This window comes from Macrotis lagotis, chromosome 6 (assembly GCF_037893015.1).
Source record: "Macrotis lagotis isolate mMagLag1 chromosome 6, bilby.v1.9.chrom.fasta, whole genome shotgun sequence".
NCBI lineage: Eukaryota > Metazoa > Chordata > Mammalia > Peramelemorphia > Peramelidae > Macrotis > Macrotis lagotis.
In genome coordinates, this window is record NC_133663.1 from 196,558,660 (window position 1) to 196,578,475 (window position 19,816).

Genomic DNA, 19,816 nt, shown 5'->3' on the forward strand with positions numbered 1-19,816 from the left:
TAATTAAAATTTTTAAAAAATCGTCCCAAATTGAACACTAAATTGGAAATTCTGAGAATCAAAGGTGAGATTAATAAAATTGAAAGTAAAAACAAAAACAAAAAATTACTGGGCTAATAAATGAATCTAGGAACTGATTCTATGAAAAAAATAAGATAATTCATTGGTTAATTTGATTTAAAAAAAAACAAATATTCAGTATCAAAAATGAAACAGGTGAAGTCACTGCCAATGAAAAAGAAATTAAAGCAATCATTATGAAATGTTTTATCCATATGCCAATAAATCTGATAATCTGAGAAAAATCATTGAATATTAAAGAAAATATGAATCACTTGGACTAACAGATCAGGAATTAGACTGCCTAAATAACTCCATCTTAGAAAAATAAATTAAAGAAGTCATTAATTAATTCCCTAGGAAAAAGTCCCCAGAGACACATGAATTCACGTGTATATTTAAAGAAAAATTAATTGCAATACTATCTAAACTATTTAGAAATTAAAGTTATCTATTACTTAGAGACATGCAAAAATTTAAAAACTCTGAGGTTCCACCTCACATATCAAAGAGGCTAATATAACAGAAAAAAGAAAATGATAAAAGTTGAGGGGATGTGGAAAAACTAGAACACTAAAATTCACTATTCATGGAGTTGTGAACTGATCCAGCCACCTAAAAAGCAATAAAACTGTGCAAATCCTTTGATTCAGCAATATTGCTATTGTCTGTATCCCCAAAAAAAGTCATAAAAAGGGAAAAGGACCCACATGTACAAAATTATGTGTAGCAGCTCTTTTTTGTGGTGACAAAGAATTGAAAATTGTGCAGATGGCCATCAATTGATCATGGCTGAACAAGTTGTGGTATATGAATGTAATGGAACACTATAATGGAATACTACTGTACTATAAGTAGTGATAAACAGCAGGATATCTGAAAAACCTGGGAAGACTTATTTGAACTAATGATGGTAAAGTGAGCAAAACCAGAACATTGTACAGAGTAGCAGCAACATTATAAAATGATCAACTATGATAGACTTAGTTTTTCTTAGCAATAAAATGATCCAAGCAATTGTAAAAGACTTGCTATGTAAAAAGCTCCCAACATCCAGAGAAAGAACTATGGAGTCTTTACCTATCATTTTTTGTAAGGTTTTGAATTTTACAGTTTTCCCCTATCCTCCTTTTCCTCTCCCCTCCCCCCCCCACAAAAGGCAATCTGATAATCTTTACATTGTTTCCATGTTAGGCATTGATCTTGAATATGTTGGGGCAGCTAGGTGATGCAGTGGATAGAGCGCCGGCCCTGGAGTCAGGAGTACCTGAGTTCAAATGTGGCCTCAGACACTTAATAATTACCTAGTTGTGTGGCCTAGGGCAAGCCACTTAACCCCATTGCCTTGCAAAAACCTAAAAAAAAAATTGAATATGTTGAGAGAAAAAACATATCCTTAAGGAAGAAATAAAATATTGGAGATAAAATCATGTAGTACATGAAACAACTTTTTTTTAAAAACCTTTAGATAATAGTCTTTGATCTTTATTTAAACTCCACAGCTCTTTCTCTGGATACAGATGGCATTCTCTGTCACAGATGCCCTAAAATTGTCCCTGATTATTGTACTGATAGAATGAGCAAGTTCATTAAAATTCATCACCACCCCCAAGTAGTATCTGTTAGGGTATACAGTGCTCTGGTTCTGCTCATCTTGCTCAGCATCAATTCCAGGCAAGTCTTTCCAGGCTTCTCTGAAGTCCCATCCCTCCTGGTTTCTAACAGAACAAAAGTATTCCACCATATACATGTACTACAATTTGTTCAGCCATTCCATAATTGGTGGACATCACCTCAATTTCCAAATCTTTGCTACCACAAACAGAGCTGCAGTGAATATTTTTGTACAAGTGATATTTTTATCCCCTTTCATGATCTCTTCAGGATATAGACCTAGTAGTAGTATTGCTGAATCAAAGGATATGCACATTTTTTATTGCCCTTTGGACATAATTCCAAATTGCTCTCCAGAAAAGCTGGACCAGTTCACAGCTCCACCATCAATGTATCAGTGTCCCAGATTGCCCACATCCCTTCCAACACTGATCATTGTCCTTTGTCATATTGGCCAATATGAGAGGTGTGAGGTAGTACCTCAGAGATGCTTTAGTTTGCATTTCTTTAATCAGTAATGATTTAAAGCAATTTTTCCTATGACTATGGATAGCTTAGAACTACAAAGTCTCAGTGTAAATTGAAGAATACATACATTTTTCACTCTGAGGACTTTTTCTGGCTTTTTTTCTTTTGCTTGGTTTTTGCCTTAATTCTGATTCTTTTGTCACAATATGACTAATGTGGAAATCTATTTAACATGATCATATGGGTATAAGCCTATATTCAATTGCTTGCTTACTTGAGGAAGAAAGAAGGAAGAGAGGAAGGAAGAAAAATCTGAAACTCAAAATTTTACAAAAAAATGAATGTTGAAAACTATCTTTACATGTAATTAGAAAAAAAATAAAATGCTATTAAGTGCCAAGAGTAAAGGAAAAAACAAACAATAGATAGTAAAATGGTAGAAGAAAAATTGTCTACAAAATGGAAGAGACCCGAAAGACAAAAATAACTGCTAAGCCTAAGTGCTTGCCATAGAAAACCAAGTATATGGGTAAATACCAACTGTACAAATGTAGTCTGGGAAGGCAAACAGGTAGAAATTACAAGTGTTTCACTTTTTCTCTAAAAGGAAAAAAAAAAGAAAAGGAAACATAAAGGAGGAAATAAAGGTATGGCAGTGCCAAATCGTAAAGGGTCTTGGATGCTTATAAAAGAGTTTGAACTTTCTTCAGGAAAAAAAACATGAAATAATTAAAATTTTGTAGTTAATTAGTGACAATCAAATCTATATGAAAGGAACATGTCTGGCAGTAATGTGAATGATGTATTGAAGAGGCAAAATGGTGAGGAAAGTCAAGGAGTAGGTTACTGTAGGACCAGGTCTATGGTAATAAGAACCACTAGGGTAGGGGAAGTGAAAATGGGAATAAAGAGGAGTGAAGATTCCCAACTTATTATAAAGAAAAAATATTGGTAACTAATAATATGAGAGTCAAGGAGAAGCAAGATTACCAAAGATCCAAAAATAAGGGATACCTAAGTAAATGGTGATGCCACCAAATATTCAAGTCAGAGGAAAGACCAGTTTGGAAAGAAAGATACTAGATTTCACTTTGAAAACATGGACTATGAGGTGCTGATAGAGCTTTGAGATCAATAGACTTTAGAGGAAAGATTATAGCTGTACATAGAAAATTGAGAGTCACCAATGTAGAACTGAAGCCATGAAATGAAATGGGGAGTGGACATGAGAAGAGAAGAGAGGAGAAAAGGAGAGGAAGCAAAACTCATAATATCCATAGGAACTTAAAAAAGTATATTTTCTGAACATGCCAAAAGTTAAAAAAAAAATTGTTACTAAGAAGAATTACTTTCATACATCATGTATAAAGTTAGGTGTTCTGTTTTGTTTTGAATGCTTGTGAACAAAAAATAAAATTTGGTAAATTTATATTTTTTTGAAGGAAAAATTTTATAAATGCATTAATGGTAGTTTGTTAGAAGAGAATTAGGAGTGTGTGGTATCCCTAAACACAGTATAGAAGAAAAATACCAAAGGAGATAGTATCCAATATCAGAAAGTCAGAGAGTTGTTATGTTCCAGTGCTGAATGCTGATTAGTAATAATACAAACATGGGTACAAATCCCAGCTCCTACATTTACTAGCTATAAAATCCTAGTAAATTTTTTTAATTTCTCCAAGCTTTATTTACCCAGTCATTAAAATGGAGATAATAATGCTTGCAAACCTACCATTAGATAGTTGTCATATGAAAAGCATTTGGTAAATTTTATTATCTAAATGTGAGTTTAAAAAAAAACTTGAAAAAGCATTTGATCAATATATCTGATTATTAATTGCCTTTTATTCTCTACCTTGCCTGAGATCATACTTTAGGACTTATTTCCATGGTTACTTTGAGATAATGTGAAATCCCAAAATAACTCACTTTACTAGCATTTTATACAAGGAAATTATTATTAAAGATGTTAGAGCAAGGTTTAGTGGAAATAAAACAGAAGATTGTGACCCTATGTGGAAGAGGGGAGCAAGGCAAAGGGAATTGGCTTGGTAGTCTACAAGGCAGAGTATGAGATGAAAAGGTACCTAAAACAAAAATTGACCTTGCATTTTAATTATATTAAAAATAGCACATGACCCTTGAGTCAGCATAGTTATAGATATTTCTTCTCAAAATAATAGGTTCTCCAAAGTGTAAAAACTGGAGGAATGAATCAATCCAATTTGTCATACAGGAACTATAACTAGAGGCAATGTAGATCAGTGTCTGGGGTCAGAGGTTACTGCTGGTAGTAGTATTTAGTTGTTTTTCAGTTAAGTCTGACTCTTTATGATCCTTTTTTGGGATTTTCTTAGCAAAGGAATGGCTTGCCATCTCTTTTTTTCAGGCAACATGGAAGTGATGATCAATCTTAATGGACTTGCTCATTCCATCAATGTAATAATCAGGGACAATTTCAGAGTACCCATGACAGAGAATACCATCTGTATTCAGAGAAAGAACCAGTGGAGTTTAAACAAAGTCCAAGGGCTATTACCTTTAATTTTTTTTAAGTGTCTTGGTACCACATAATTTTGCTATCTCCAATATTTTATTTTCTCCTCAAGGATATGATTTCGCTCTCAACAGATTCAATTTTGATCAATGAATAGCATGGAAACAATGCAAAGATTATGCTTTCTGTGGGGGGATGGGGAGGGATGAGAGGGTGGGGGAAAATTGTAAAAGTCAAAAACTTACAAAAATGTATATAATTGGAAAACAAAATATTAATAAAATCAAAACAAGATGGAAGTTGTCATTAGAGAAAATTGTGCTTCATTGTTAAATTGGACATTACTAGTGAGAGATAAAGTGTAAAATGATTAATTTGCAGCCATCTTCTAGTCTTATCTTTCTACATGTAAAAATAAATTCTGTCCCATATCAAAAAAAAAAACTTAGGCAAACCAGCTTAAGTGACTTGCTCAGAGTCACACTGCTACTAAGTGTCTGAGGCTAAATTTGAACTCAGATCTTCCTACTCTCAGGTTCAAATCTTGCCTCTGGTACTAATTATCTATGCAACTTTAGAAAGTTATTTAAGATGCCTGGGCTTCAGTTTTAGGGATACATCTTTTAAGAATATTCAACCTTTTAGTTCTTCTGTGATGCAGGTAAAATGAAAAAAGGCACTGCTGCTAATGGGCTGCAGGTTGGACACACCTGATTGGTCTCTGAGATTCCTTCCAATTCTAGATTCTATAAATTCTACCCATATGGCACTAAGTATTTAGTGTAGGCAGCAGTCTGCTCTGGAAATAGAAAGGATTAGGATTGGAACTGTGATTTTTTTTTGGGGGGGGGAGGTATAGGGAACCTCCAAAAGAGAAATCTACCAATGAAGGGCAGCATCTTCTCAAAACTTAATCTTAGAACTGCCTAAGAACACTGTAAGAGCAGAGCCAATAAGTGTTAAAATGAGGGACATCAGGTTTTCCTAGATGTGAGACCTGTTTTCTACTCATTAAATCCTGATGTATACAATACAATATATTAGGAACAAAAAATTCACAATTATTTTGGTGACAAAATTACCCCTAATTTTTATATAAAACCAGTAGATATCTTTATCCATCTTCAAGGTACTTTATTTCATGTATACTTTTTTTAAGCAGGAAAAAAATTCCAGGGGTGACTAGGTGGTGCAGTGGATAGAGCACTGGCCTTGGAGTCAGGAGTACCTGGGTTCAAATCTGACCCCAGACACTTAATAATTACCTAGTCGTATGGTCTTGAACAAGCCACTTAACCCCATTGCCTTGAAAATATCTAAAAAAAAAATCCCATTTTTTTCATTTAAAGTGAATTAAAGGAAAAGTCCTTATGGCGTGTGATGATAGTGACCTGTGAATTTAGAATTCTTTGCCTTTACCCCAGGAAGTAATGAGGTCTCCTATGTCAATAATCTGTAGTAAAACAGCTACATAATTATTTTCTAGCTTATACTAGCAAATATAATGCTTTCAAAATATTCAATTACAAAGCTTGAGATAAGGATATTTTAATTTACTTTCAAGCAATTTCTAAAAGCAAATACTTTTAAAGGAAAAATGCATTTTATCAGACTGCCCCTCCCCCTTCCCCAAGTTAACCTCTAAAAATCAGCACATCAATATTTCAACCAGAAAAATCTCTTAAGAACTCACCCTCTGCAATGACTTCTCATTGCCATGTTTTCCAACATCAGCTCCCTTGGGATCACTTATTCTTCTTGGGTTTTAAAGACTGTTACAAAAATTCACATTCAGTATTGATGAATTTATCTCAGCCAAATTATACTTACTTTAATGAAGCAATAGATGGCACTGTGCTTATCATTCCAGTCTCTGCCATCTCTATGGCATGCTTTATTTCCAGCTTCTTATATAATGAAACAATGCTCGACTTGGGTTGATTTTCCCTAATTAGAAGCTTCCTCAAGTATTTATCATCAAATTTTTTGAACCTGGAAGTAAAGAAAACCAACACTGTAATCAGTTATTGTCACTGGCTAGGAAAAAAATAATGAAAGCAGTAAAATGAAAATCACAGGCAATTCCCAATTTCCAGAGAGCAATTCATCTTATTAACCAAGTCAAATATATAGCTAGAGAGAGAGAGAGAGAGAGAGAGAGAGAGAGAGAGAGAGAGAGAGAGAGAGAGATGGATAGATGATAGATAGATGATAGATAGATAGATACACATATACATATGCACATATGTATAAACATCCACAAACATATATATATGTGTATTTTATACTAAGCTCTTTTTGGAATGAAACTAAAAATTCCTGATTATGGTCACAGTGCTTTACAGCAAGTGCTGAGGACAATGAGGGAAAAGAGAACCATTTCTTAAGGAATATATTATTGATGATACAACACAGCAAATGGGTTTGGGCAGTAAAGAAAGGAATTCATGTAAATTTTTCCTTTTTTTTACATTTGTTCTGACTTGTATTTAATTTTTGATTCACTGAATCAGAGTTCTTGGCAATAACACATCATCCATTTTAAGTTTTTTTTAAATAAAAAATAAGCAAAATGATGAACCCATATTAAGAGCTATAAAACAATGACATCCAATCTACTTAATATAGATTCTTGAGTTTTATTTGTTGTTGCTTTTTTGTCACACCTTCCATCTATTTGCCAAACCATACAGACACTTTCTTATTCTCAACATCAGAATCTTTCACTACTCTAAAAAACTACAATATTCCCTTTCATATCATCCTCTAGAGACCAAATCAAGATGTGGCATATCAGAAAAACAATATTAAGAGCTTCAGCTAAAGTAAATAGCAACCTACCACACCTAAGGCAACTATTCTTCTCCCATTTCATCTTCTAAAAGCAACAAAAGGACCCAATATATATCAGACAACTGATCTTGGTTGTATGACAAAATAATGGCACATGTCCACATTAAGTATCACATAACATGTTAGAATCTAAGATCTGAAAGGAACTTCATAAGTCCAGCACAGGAATCCCGTCCTGAGTATCCATTATCTTTTGAAGATGTCCAGTGAAAGGGATCACTATCTTCCAATGTAGTCTACTACCCTTTTGGACAACTAATTATTAGGAAGTTTTTCATCATATTTTCCACAAGGGCAAAGAAAAAAGAAATCTATCCTCTTTTTGACTAAACAATCATTCAAACGCTTGAAGATAGCTATCATTCCTGAATCACCTTCCCTCCCTCGCCCAAGCCCCACCCCTGAGTCTTCTCTTTTCCAGACTGAACAATTATTCATTTATTTAACTGATCCTCATATTCTTTGGCTTATGATCCTTTCACCATCCTGGTTGGTTCTGCTCCAATCTGTAATTGCTCTTCCTAAAGTTGGGTGCCAATAATGACAGAAAATATTCTAGTTTGGCCTGACAATGTCAGAGCACAATGGAACTATAATCTCTTTTGTTATGGACATTTTCAATCATCTCAAACTTTCAGATCTTTTTCATAAGAACTGCCTCTGTGTCTAATATATTATACAATGGGTTTTTTAACCTCAGGGAACTTTTACATTTATCCATGTCAGTACTCATTAATGGAGAATAGTAATGGAACATTGTTGTAAGAAATAATGAAAAGGAAGACAGAAACCTGAAAGTTTATGAACTAAACAGAATGAATTGAGAAGAACAAGGACAAAAATTAAAACTAAAATATTACTAAGACAAATAGCTAGGAAAGACAAGAATACTGATAAAGGCACTGACCAACCACCATTTCAGAAAATCCAGGAAATACTCTATCCCCTATTAGCAAAGAAGTGATGAATTTGGAATGCAATATGAAATATGTATTTATGTATTTGCAAATGCATGAATGCATTGACATGGACAATGTTGGGAACTGTTTTGCCTGACTACTATACATATTGTTAAAAGGGAGTTTTTTGTTTCTTTGTTCCTTTTTTGTTTGCTACAATGGGAGAGGGGAAGAATTGAGAGGGAGAAAAAACAGTTAAGTAAAAAAAGTTAATTTCAAAAGAATAGGGTAAATAAATTCAGACTTTAGTTCAAGGTCTTCTCAAAAAATAAATTGTCTTCTTAGTAAAAACAAGTCAACTTTCATTTTATTAGATTTGACTCATTGTGTTTTGATGGATAACTATTATCCAATGTATCAGCTATTCTCTTTTTCATTTCCAAGTTTGATAAGTTTCCTATCTATTCCTATAACCAAGACATTGATAAAGTTTTTGAATGGTATATAGCCAATAATACATCCTTAAATTTTCCAATACAGAACACCTTCCAGGATGACACCATTCACTCATCAATCAGTCCGCAAGCATTTATTAAGCACCTACTATATCCTACTGTTCTGACTACTAGGGACATAAATAAAAAATAAAATTATCTTTACTCTCAATTAATTTACATTGGATCTTGTAATTAAATCTGTTTTGCATCTAACTTATTCCAAAATCATATGCCCAACATCTCAGTCTTGTCCCTCACTATATTGGGAAGCTCTTTGCAAAAGGAATGCATTGTTGAAATCCAGGTAATTATATCGGTAACATTTCTTTGTTCTATCTGGTAACCTTAGTAACATTGTCTAAAATGAACAATGAAGTAATTTTAGCGTGACTTATATATACCTACTTTTTTGCTTTCCAAGTTCCAATTCACTATTTTAAACAAAAGACTGTTTTAAAATCTCAATGTTCAAATTTACTTGTTATCTCAACTTAGATTTTCCCTCCAGTGAAGCATATCATAACTGATTTATACCTGTCCATGTTGTATAACTCCAGATCGTATCCTCGCATTTGTTTACATAGCAAATTTACCTAACCTTCCTCACTTGCTCCAGATATTATAAGACCAATATAACATTTGTTCTCTCCTCATCCTTCAAACTCATCGTGCAACTAGTCATCCTATTTTTTCAATAATACTTTTCTCCCTGATGACATTATTTACTACCCTTCCCAAAATTCTTTTTTTAGTTTTATGTAACATCCTGTTTATACCCATCATGCACTAAATTTCCACTCTGCCCTGTATATGATACTAATTTTCAGTTCTTTTCAGACTATTGTGCTCTGTCTCAAAGCCTTGTAATAACAAAAGAATAATGTATCAAAACTATGGACTTTTGTTTCTGGGAGAACTTAGGGGTCATTAAATGGAGTTTTGTCATTTTTCTGAAGGCAATGCAGTTATCCTTTCTACATCATGGCTTGCCCCAACCCAATTTCAATATATTGTGAGTCAGCATATGAAATCAAATGAAAATATTGGGGAAGTTTTTCAGAAGCTGCAAAAATCACACAAAAGCCAGCAGACAATACAGAAAAAGCTGAGAAACTCAGAGGTGCATAAAATATATAAGTAGTATTTTCTTTTTAATTTTTAGGGGGTTTTTTTGCAAAGCAAATGGTAAAGTTAAGTGGCTTGCCCAAGGCCACACAGCTAGGTAATTATTAAGTGTCTGAGGCCACATTTGAACTCAGGTACTCCTGACTCCAGGGCCAGTATTCTATCCACTGCGTACCTAGCTGCCCCTTTATGTAATATTTTAACCCAAATTTTGTAATAATATACCACTACCTAAAAGAAATGGAAAAAAATCAAACTTATTCTCTGGTATTTTATTTCTCTAACCCTTACAATGTGGAGAGAATAATTCTAGTTTTTTGTTCTTTCTCTTTTTTAACTTCAGGCTTATCTCATTATCAATTCATATTATCTGTTCCGGAAACAAACTGATAGAAAAACTCTTTAATTGTTTAGTCAATTGCATTAAATAATCTGGACCAGAGGTTTTTTTAGCCTGAGGTGCATAAACTCACGCTGGATTAGTGGATGAATTTCATATAGTACTTGAAAATAAATGAGAAAAAATTCATTTTTATTTTCACTAACTTCTTAACATTTCCTTTAAACAATAGTAGCATTAGGTTTCACCAGAATGTCAAAGGAGTCTATGACAAAGAAAGATTTAGGACCCTTGTGCTAAGCCATGTTTTTCATCCATTTGAACTTTACTGCATGAGGAATTAGACAATATATTTCTCATGGTTGTAAATCTCTTCCAGGAGACTGCAGTATCCCTGGGCTTAATGCAACTGAAATGATATCATCTGGAAGCCTTCACCAACTACAGGTAACCCTTATTGAACTTGGACTCTGCACTAGTTCTTCTCCATTACACCTTTAGCAAATATTACCCTTATATACCTTACCTAATGTTTATTATCACAGGGTTACAGAACAAAATTATCCCTATTGTCATATGTTTCAAATAATCTGGAATAATTTTGATATGTGGTTTGAAAATCCTTTTTTTAAAATTTGCTCTACCAAATCATTTAAAAATTATTAAACATTTTTGACAGTAGTTAAGAAATGTGTTCAAAATACAAAGAAAACAAAAAAGATAGGGTATTGAGGGGTAATGAATGAAGTACAAGACTTAAAAATCAGAAAGACATGGGTTCAAATCCCATTTCAGACACTTAATAGTTATATGTGAGTAAACAACGGTTATTGGATTCAATGAATTCTAAGATCCTTTGATCCATGATTGAAATATGAATTTGTTTTATTTACATATATCTTATTTTTAAAAGTTCATGTTAAATATAACAAATTATTAACAAAACTTGTCTAGTTTCCATGAATGACTTGAATGTTTTTTATTATGTTTTCCTCTTTTTTTGTATTTCTTTCACTTCCCAATAACTAGCTCCTCCCTTCCAACAAAATCTTATAATCTTATATTATAACAAATAAATATAGTTGAGCAATTAGAAGAAAAATGAAGAAATGAAAAATTCATTCCAATCTTCTCATCCACCGGGGTAGCTAGGTAGGGCTTAGTGGATGGAGTACCAGCCCTGAAGTCAGGAGGACCTGAGTTCAAATCCAGTCTCAGACACTTAAAAATTACCTAGCTGTGTGACCCTGGGCAAGTTGCTCAACCCCACTGCTTTGCAACAACAACAACAACAACCCCAAACCCAAAAAAATAATCCTCTATTCCATCATCTCTTCATTGATAGGTAGGAAATATTTTATCATCAATCCTATGAAGTCAAAATTGATTACTACCCTGACATAAATTTGGATGTCTTTTAAAGTTGTTTTCTCTAAATATATTTACTATATAAACTTTTTTCTTGTTCTGCTTATTTCATTGTACACTATTTTACAGATGTCTTTCCAAGTTTCTTTGGAAAGCTCATGTTTGTCCATTATTTTTTTGTGTTGCAATAATATTCTATTACATTCACATATAACAATTTGTTTAGCCATTCCCATCTACAAGAAAGCACAACTACAGTTTTGTTCATGTTCATCCTTTCCCTCTATCTTTGATATCTTCCTGGAATATGTCTATTAACTTGATCAATGGCAACAGAAATTTTAATAATTTCAAAACTTTTCTAGAACTGATGGAAAAAATGCAGTTCATTCGATTAAAGGACAATAGACCTGTACTCCACAATTCTAAACTTGTATAATATTAATGATTTTCATGCTTTGGCATTTATCTGATTGAGAAATTATAAAACCTTAATTACTTTAATATATATTTCTCTTACTTTTAGTTATTTAAAATATTCAACTTCCCTAGCAATATTGCTAACCTGCATTTCTTCCAAAAAACCTCCTTGTTTATGTCCATTGGCATTTATCCACTAAGGAATGGCTCTTATTATTTTATATTTGTATTAATTCTCTATATATCTTTCATATCTTTATTTGAATACATATTTGCTGCAAAGATTTGTTCCCAATTAAAGGGTTATCTTCTAAGTCTAGGTATATTGCTTGTGTATATTCAAACCCTTTTTGACTTTATATAATTGAGAATGTCCATTCTTCCATGATAACCCCTAGTATACCTAATTAAGACTTCTTCTGCTAACCTTAATTGTGAAAGGTATCTTATACCATTCTCCTCTGATTTGGTTTTTATGATATGACTGTTTATAACTAGATCATGTGTAGATTTAGAGCTTACTGGATTATACAGTGAAAGTTGTTGATCTAAACTTACTTTCTGTCAAACTGCTTTCTGATTTTCCAATAAATATTTAGAAGAAGAGTTTTTATCATGTAATTTCATGTCCATTGGAGTAATGCTGTGTTTTATTGCTTTTTGTTTGCTTTTTATACTTATTAACTTTTCTATTTTTAAACCAATACCATATAATTTTGCTAATTACTGACATAGTACAGGTTGAAATCTGCTAAGGATAGTGACCCATCTTTTTGTTGTTATTCAAACATTCCAGTCAAATGACTCTTTGTGACCTCATTTATTTTTTTCTTAGCAAAGATAGTGGAGTGGTTTGTTATTTCCTTCTCCAATTCATTTTACAAATGAAGAAACCTAAGCAAATAGGGTTAAGTGGCTTTCCCCTAGTTATAGTGTTAGCAAGTGTCTGAGGCAGGATTTGAATGCAGGTTTTCCTAACTCCAGGTCTGGTGCTCTGTGCCACCCATCCTTCTTACATTTCTTACTAGTTCCCCTAAGATATTTGACCCTTTTTTCTACAATAATTCTTTTTTAAGAAATCTAATTTATTATTTAAATTTGACCCTTTATTTTTAAATTTTGAATTTCATAAATACATTAAACATATGCAAAATATATGACCATACTAACCACATTTTTAAAAAAAAGAAACAAGAAAACTAAAATGATAAAATTATATTTCAATTTGTACTCAACAATTCTCTCAATAATTCAACAATTCTCTCCCTGGAAATGGATAGCATTTTTTTCATCATGAGTTCTTTGGAATTGTTTTGGAACATTGTAGTCAAATATTTCACAGTTGATCACCATTACAACATTGCTATTCCCCTGCCCAATCATCTCCTGATTTTTTTCATTTCATTTTACCTCAGTTCATATAGGTCTTCTCATGTTTTTCTGAACCTACCTGCCTTTGCCATTTCTTGTAATAGAACTCCATCACAATAATATGCTACAGCTTGGTCAATCATTCCCCAATTGATAAGCACCTTCCCTATTTCTAATTCTTTGCCACCATAAAAAAAGCTGTTACAAATATTTTCTGTGCATAAAGGACCTTTTTCTTTTAACTCTTTAGAATATAAACCTAGTAGTAGTGTAGTCAAAGGGAATGCACAGTTTTATAGATCTTTGGGCATATTTCAAATTGTTTCTCAGATTGGTTAGACCAGTTCACAACTCCACCAACAATTCATTAGTGAATCTATCACTCCATCCTGCAAATATCATTTCAGATAGGTAAGAGGTAGTAACTCAGAGTTGTTTTAATTTGCTATTCTGAAAACAAGAGTGAATTAGAGCGTTTTTTTTTCACATGCCTATAGATAGTTTTTATTTCTTCTTTTGAAAAAACTGCCTGTTTATATCCTTTGACCATTTATCAATTGGGAAATGGCTCTTATTTTTATAAATATGATTCTGTTCTGTACTCAAAACTTTCAAGAAATGAAATCTTTATTGGAGAAAGTTGCTATAAAATTTTTGATATTTTTTCATTAGCTTTGATACCCTTCTAACAAAATGTATTTTCCCTGATTATTCATTTTAATTAGGTCTATTTTTGCTTTTGCTTTGTCTGACATCATAATTACTTTTTTTTGTTTTTTTTTAGTTTTTTCAAGGCAATGGGGTTAAGTGACTTGCCCAAGGCCACACGGCTAAGTAATTATTAAGTGTCTGGGGCCGGATTTGAACTCAGGTACTCCTGACTCCAAGGCCAGTGCTCTACCCACTGTGCCACCTCGCCACCCCCTGATAATTACTTCTTTTACTTTAGTTGAAGCATTAGATTTCTCTCCAGTTCTTTATTTTAACTCTGTTTGTGCCTTTCTATTTTAAGTATGTCTCTTGGATGCAATGCAGGTTGCTGATCCATTCCGTTCTTTGCTTCCATTTTATGTGTGAACTCATCTCATTCACATCCATAAGTTATAATAATTAATAGTGCATTTCCTTCTATTTCTTATCTCTCATTTTATCCTTCCCTCCTCAAATCTATTTTGCTTCTAACCAGTGCTTCTCTTAATCTACCCTCCTTTTTATCATCCATCTCCCGTTTTCAAAAATTCTTCTACTTCCCTGTTGGATACATTACATTTCTATACAAAACTGAGAGTTTATGTATATATATGTATGTATGAATGTATGTGCATGTATGTACACACAAATATATATTTAAATATACATATATGCATATATATTCCTCCCTCTTTGAATGATTTCCAATGAAAGTGGGGCTTCAGCTTTAGTCACACCATTCCAATTTTCCCCCACTGTAAAATCATTTCCTTCTACATCCTTTTTATGTGAGAAAATTTTCCTCATTCTAACTCTCTCTTCCTACTTCTCCAAGTATAACCCTCTTTCTCTCCCCTACTCAAACCAGTCCACTCTACTGAAGTTCTTTTAATTGGTCTAATAATGATAACATTCTTAGAAGCTATGTCTTATTTTTCCATATAGGAATGTAACTGGTTTAATTTTATTGAAACCCATTTCAGAGCAGCCAGGTGGCAAAATGGATAGAGCACCAGCCCTGAAGTCAGGAGTTCAAATGCAGCCTGAGACACTTAATTACCCAGCTGTGTGACCTTGGGCATTTCACTTAACCCCACTGCCTTGCAAAAAAACCCAACAAAACAAAAATAAATAAATAAATAAATAAATAAGAAACCCTTTTCATTATTCTTTAATATTTACCCTTTTATCCTGTGAGTCTAGTTTGTTTGAATATCAAATTTTCTATTCAGTTCTGGTCTTTTCATTAGGAATGCTTAAAAATATTTCAAAAAGATAAAACTAGACCAGGGGAGGGGTAAGGACCTATTTGTACACAAATTTCATAAGAAGTCTTTTTGTGATGGTAAAGAAATGGAAATTGAGGAGATGCCCAGCAATTGAGGATTGACTGAATACAAGATGGTGTATGATTATGAGGAAATGATTAAGAAATAATGAACAGGGGGTGGCTAGGGGGCACAGTAGATAAAGCTCTGGCCCTGGAGTCAGGAGTACCTGGGTTCAAATCCGGCCTCAGACACTTAATAATTACCTAGCTGTGTGGCCTTGGGCAAGCCACTTAACCCCATTTGCCTTGCCAAAATCTAAAAAAAAAAAAAAGAAAGAAAGAAAGAAAAAAAAAGAAATAATGAACAGGCTGATTTCAGAAAAACCTGAAACATGCAAACTGATGTAAAATGAATAGAATCAGTAGAATCAGTAGAACATTGTATACAGAAACAGCAATATTGTATTTTGATCAACTGTGAATGACTTGGCTATTCCCAGCAAGAAAATTCCAAAAGACTCAAAATAAAAAATGCTTTCACAACATGAATAATATGACTGTACTATATAATCTATTTCAAATAGGTTTATGTGTGTGTGTTTTATACACACACACACACACACGTATATATATATATATATATATATATATATATATATATATATGAAAACTATATCAAATTGGATAACATTGAAAATTATCTTTACATGAAATTGGGAAAATACAATAAAAATGCTGGAAAATCTTTTATTTTGTTAAATATCTATTGCAGGGAAAGTGATTCCTTTGCTTCTAGAATATAACATTTTCTCCTTTTAATGTGAAAGTTGTTATAGCTTATATTATCCTGATTATGGCTCCATAATATCTGAATTGGTTTTTCTAGTTCATTGAAGTATTTTCTCTTTTACCAGAGAGCTATGGAATTTGGCTATAATATTCTCAGAGGTTTGCATTTGGGGATCTTTTTAATGAAATGATTAGTAGATTCTCTCAATTTCTATTTTACTCTCTAAATCTAAGATAAAGTTTTTCCTCAATAATTTCTTAAAATATCATGTCAAAGCTCTTTCTTTGATAATGAGTTTCAAGTAGAACAATAATTTTTGAATTCTAGATCTATTTTTCAGATTGTTTTTGTGACGAGAGTTCACATTTTCTTCTATTTTTTTCATTCTTTTAACTTTATTTTATTCTTTCTTTACTTCTCATGCAGTCATTCATTAGCTTCCCATTCCCAATTCTAATTTTTAAGGAATTATGTTCTTCAGTGAGATTTTTGTATCTCTTTTTTCATTAACCAATTCTCTTTTTAAAGGAATTCTTGTTTTTTTTTAGTGAATTTTTTATACCCCCCTTTTCATTTGACCTATTTTTCTTTTTAAAGAATTCTTTCCTTCAGTGATTTTTTTAAACCAATTTTACCATTAAGCAATATCTGTTTTTTAAGGTATTATTCTCTTCAATGTTTTTATATCTCTTTTACCAAGATGAATATTCTCTTTTCATAATTTTCTTGCATCACTTTCCTTTTCCCAGTTTTCCCTCTACCACTCTTTCTATTCTTATCTTTTCTTTCTTTAGTTCGTTCAGGAATTCTTATTGGTTTGAAAGAAAAATTAGTATTTTTCTTTAAGGCTTTGTGCTTTTTAAAAAATTCTTCTTCTAAGTTTAATATAGGATTTCTCTGCCACAGTAATAGCTTTGTCTTCTTTCTTTCTTCCTTCCTTCCTTCCTTCCTTTCTTTCTTTCTTTCTTTCTTTCATTGTTTCTATTTTTCTTTCTTTATACCACTGATCAAATTTAAAACATCAGTTTCTCCTTTATTATTCTATATAACTTCCAATATGACAATACTGTATATTTCCCACAGTATCTAAGACATTGCTGGCACAAAGTAAATATCCAAGAATTAATTATTTATTTGACTATGAACTATATGAAGGCTTTCCCAGTCCACATATCTAGCATCATGTCATTCATGAGAAGTAAAAATAAATGTCTGACTCTATATTCATATACACATGTATAAATAAACATGTGCAAATATAAGATAACATAGAAGCATAAGTATTCTATAGATTTGAAAACAATTTTCACATTAAATATATAGATCTATGGACAGATGTTTAGAGAGCTATGTAGATATAGATATTTAGCCAAAACTATAGCTTTATCCCTGCTGAAGTTCTGTGTCCTAAAAAGTCATCCAATAAAAATGTTCAAAGTTATTTTCTGAGTTCTTCAGGTCCAATTAATTAAATAAGACAGTTTCATAAAAAGTCTTACCTATCTCTCCAAAAATTATGACCCCAATGTCCACATACATCTTCAATACCGGTCTTCACATGATCAAAAAACTAAAAGAAAAAGGACACTGATAATATGTCAGTAGATATCAGGTATCTTTAGTCACTTAATATCAAGTCTTAAACTTATATAGTTTTCTGACAATTTATTTTATCAAAAAAATTTAAATAACTATAATTAATATTAGTATTCATGAGATTTTTTAAATAAACATTTTACAAACTGTCATCAGACTTTTGTGTTTAATATCATAGTTTAAAAAGCACTGTGGGGAAATATTAAATATATTAATAAGTATCTTAAATTTGATATTCAAACAAACTAGTCTGCACAGAACATGATAACAAATACCAGAAACATAATGTAATTTCTAGCTCCTCTATTCTCACTTTGGAATTTATCAAGCTGAGCTGAGCAACATTGTAGCTTTAACGATTACTCTACCCTTCAGTAAAAACCTATATCCATGCTGACTCCTTTCTCCCCATGACTGTTCCACTTTTTCTTCAGTAAAGAAAAGGGATGAACAGCAGATAGGTGCCCAAGTTAGGCTAGGAATTAATTTTTTTAAAACTTTATTTCTCATTTAAATTGTAAATGTAAAGTAAAAAAAAAAAAACATACCCGGCAATGAATTTCTTCACTAACAGCTGGTTGCTTTTTATTTGACCTCTTCACATCAAGGAACTCCACTAGGGGTCGAATAGTTATTCCCTGCACAGGAAGCAATAGATTATTGTCTCATGAAAAAGACAGAGAGGTAGTAGAGGTACTAATATACAGAATAAAACATATTTTGAGGCATGGTCATTGTTAAAAGAGTTTTGTAATTTTTTTCCTCCAAGGAGGAAAATGAAAAATAAAATTCTCCAAAGGAAAATGAAAAATAAAAAATATATAATTGGAAAAAAAAGTCTTAACATAATTTATACTTTTTCCTTAGAGGGAACTAGAGTTTATTGAAGTACTATGGTCAGATCTATGTTTAAGGAAATCACTTTAGCAGATGTGAGAACTTGGGGTGGGGAAGGTAGGGAAGACCTGAATAAGGAAAATCAATTAGGAAGTAACTGAAAAAATCCAGGTGAGGGGTGATAAGGGTATGAATTAAGGTGGTAGCCATATGAGTAAAAATGGCAAAATTTGGCAACTTATTTTGATAAGTAGAGTGAGAATGATAGAGTGGAGGATCATGCCAAGATTGCAAACATGGGAAACTAGAAGAATAGTGGTACCCTTAATAGAAAAAGAAAAGTTGAGGGGAAGGTTAGTTTGGAGAAAAAATATAATGCATTTTGCTTTTCACAAGTTAATTTAGAGATGCCTCTGGGCTCAGTTTAAAAATGTTCAATCAGCAGCTGATAATTCAAGATTGGAGCTCAGCTGAGAAATTGGGCTGGATATACTGTGAATCAGATGATAGAGATGATAATTAAACTGATAGGAGCTAATGAGCTTACAGAGTTAAAAGAAAGCACTACTCTAGGCCCCTGAGACACAAAGTCACATGGGAATTGCACATGCCCTCAAAGAATTTCCCTTCTACCAAGAGGCTTTGGGATACAACATATAAACCAACAAGTAAATATAATCTTCAGAGATCTTTGTCTCCTTACTGGGCACTGGGCACTTGGCCCAGTGCCTGGAGTTTATTGAATTATAGGTTATAATTGGGTTTTGGTCCAGTCTTGGGGTATAGGGAATTCCTGTAAAAGAAACTCCCTTTACCAAATGTAGATCAGTAACTCTTCTTCAATTTATTGAGTTTCCTGAAGATGCTAAGTTTTCCAGGCCTGAAGTCAGGAAGATTCATCATCCTGAGGTCAAATCCAGCCTCAGGTATTTACTAACTGTGGAACCCTGGACAAATCACCCTGCTCACATAAGTTTCCTTATCTGTAAAATAAGCTGAAGAAATAACAAATCACTCTAGTATCTTTGCAAAGAAAACACCAAATGGGATCATGAAGCATCAAGCACAACTAAAATGACTCAACCATCACTGTTTCAGAGACAAGAGACTTCAAGGCTGAC

At 32.7% G+C, this 19,816-nt stretch overlaps 1 protein-coding gene across 1 annotated transcript in view; it reads right to left on the minus strand.

Annotated features, from left to right (window-relative positions):
* Window positions 1-19,816, minus strand: part of SLC9A2 (solute carrier family 9 member A2) — a 143,056-nt gene that overhangs the window by 17,833 nt on the left and 105,407 nt on the right. The window contains exons 6-8 of the mRNA XM_074192203.1: window positions 18,407-18,496; window positions 17,762-17,832; window positions 6,470-6,631 (exon numbers count right to left, since the gene is read on the minus strand). Coding sequence (XP_074048304.1) covers window positions 6,470-6,631; window positions 17,762-17,832; window positions 18,407-18,496 — 323 coding nt within the window. The remainder of the gene's footprint in view (window positions 1-6,469; window positions 6,632-17,761; window positions 17,833-18,406; window positions 18,497-19,816) is intronic.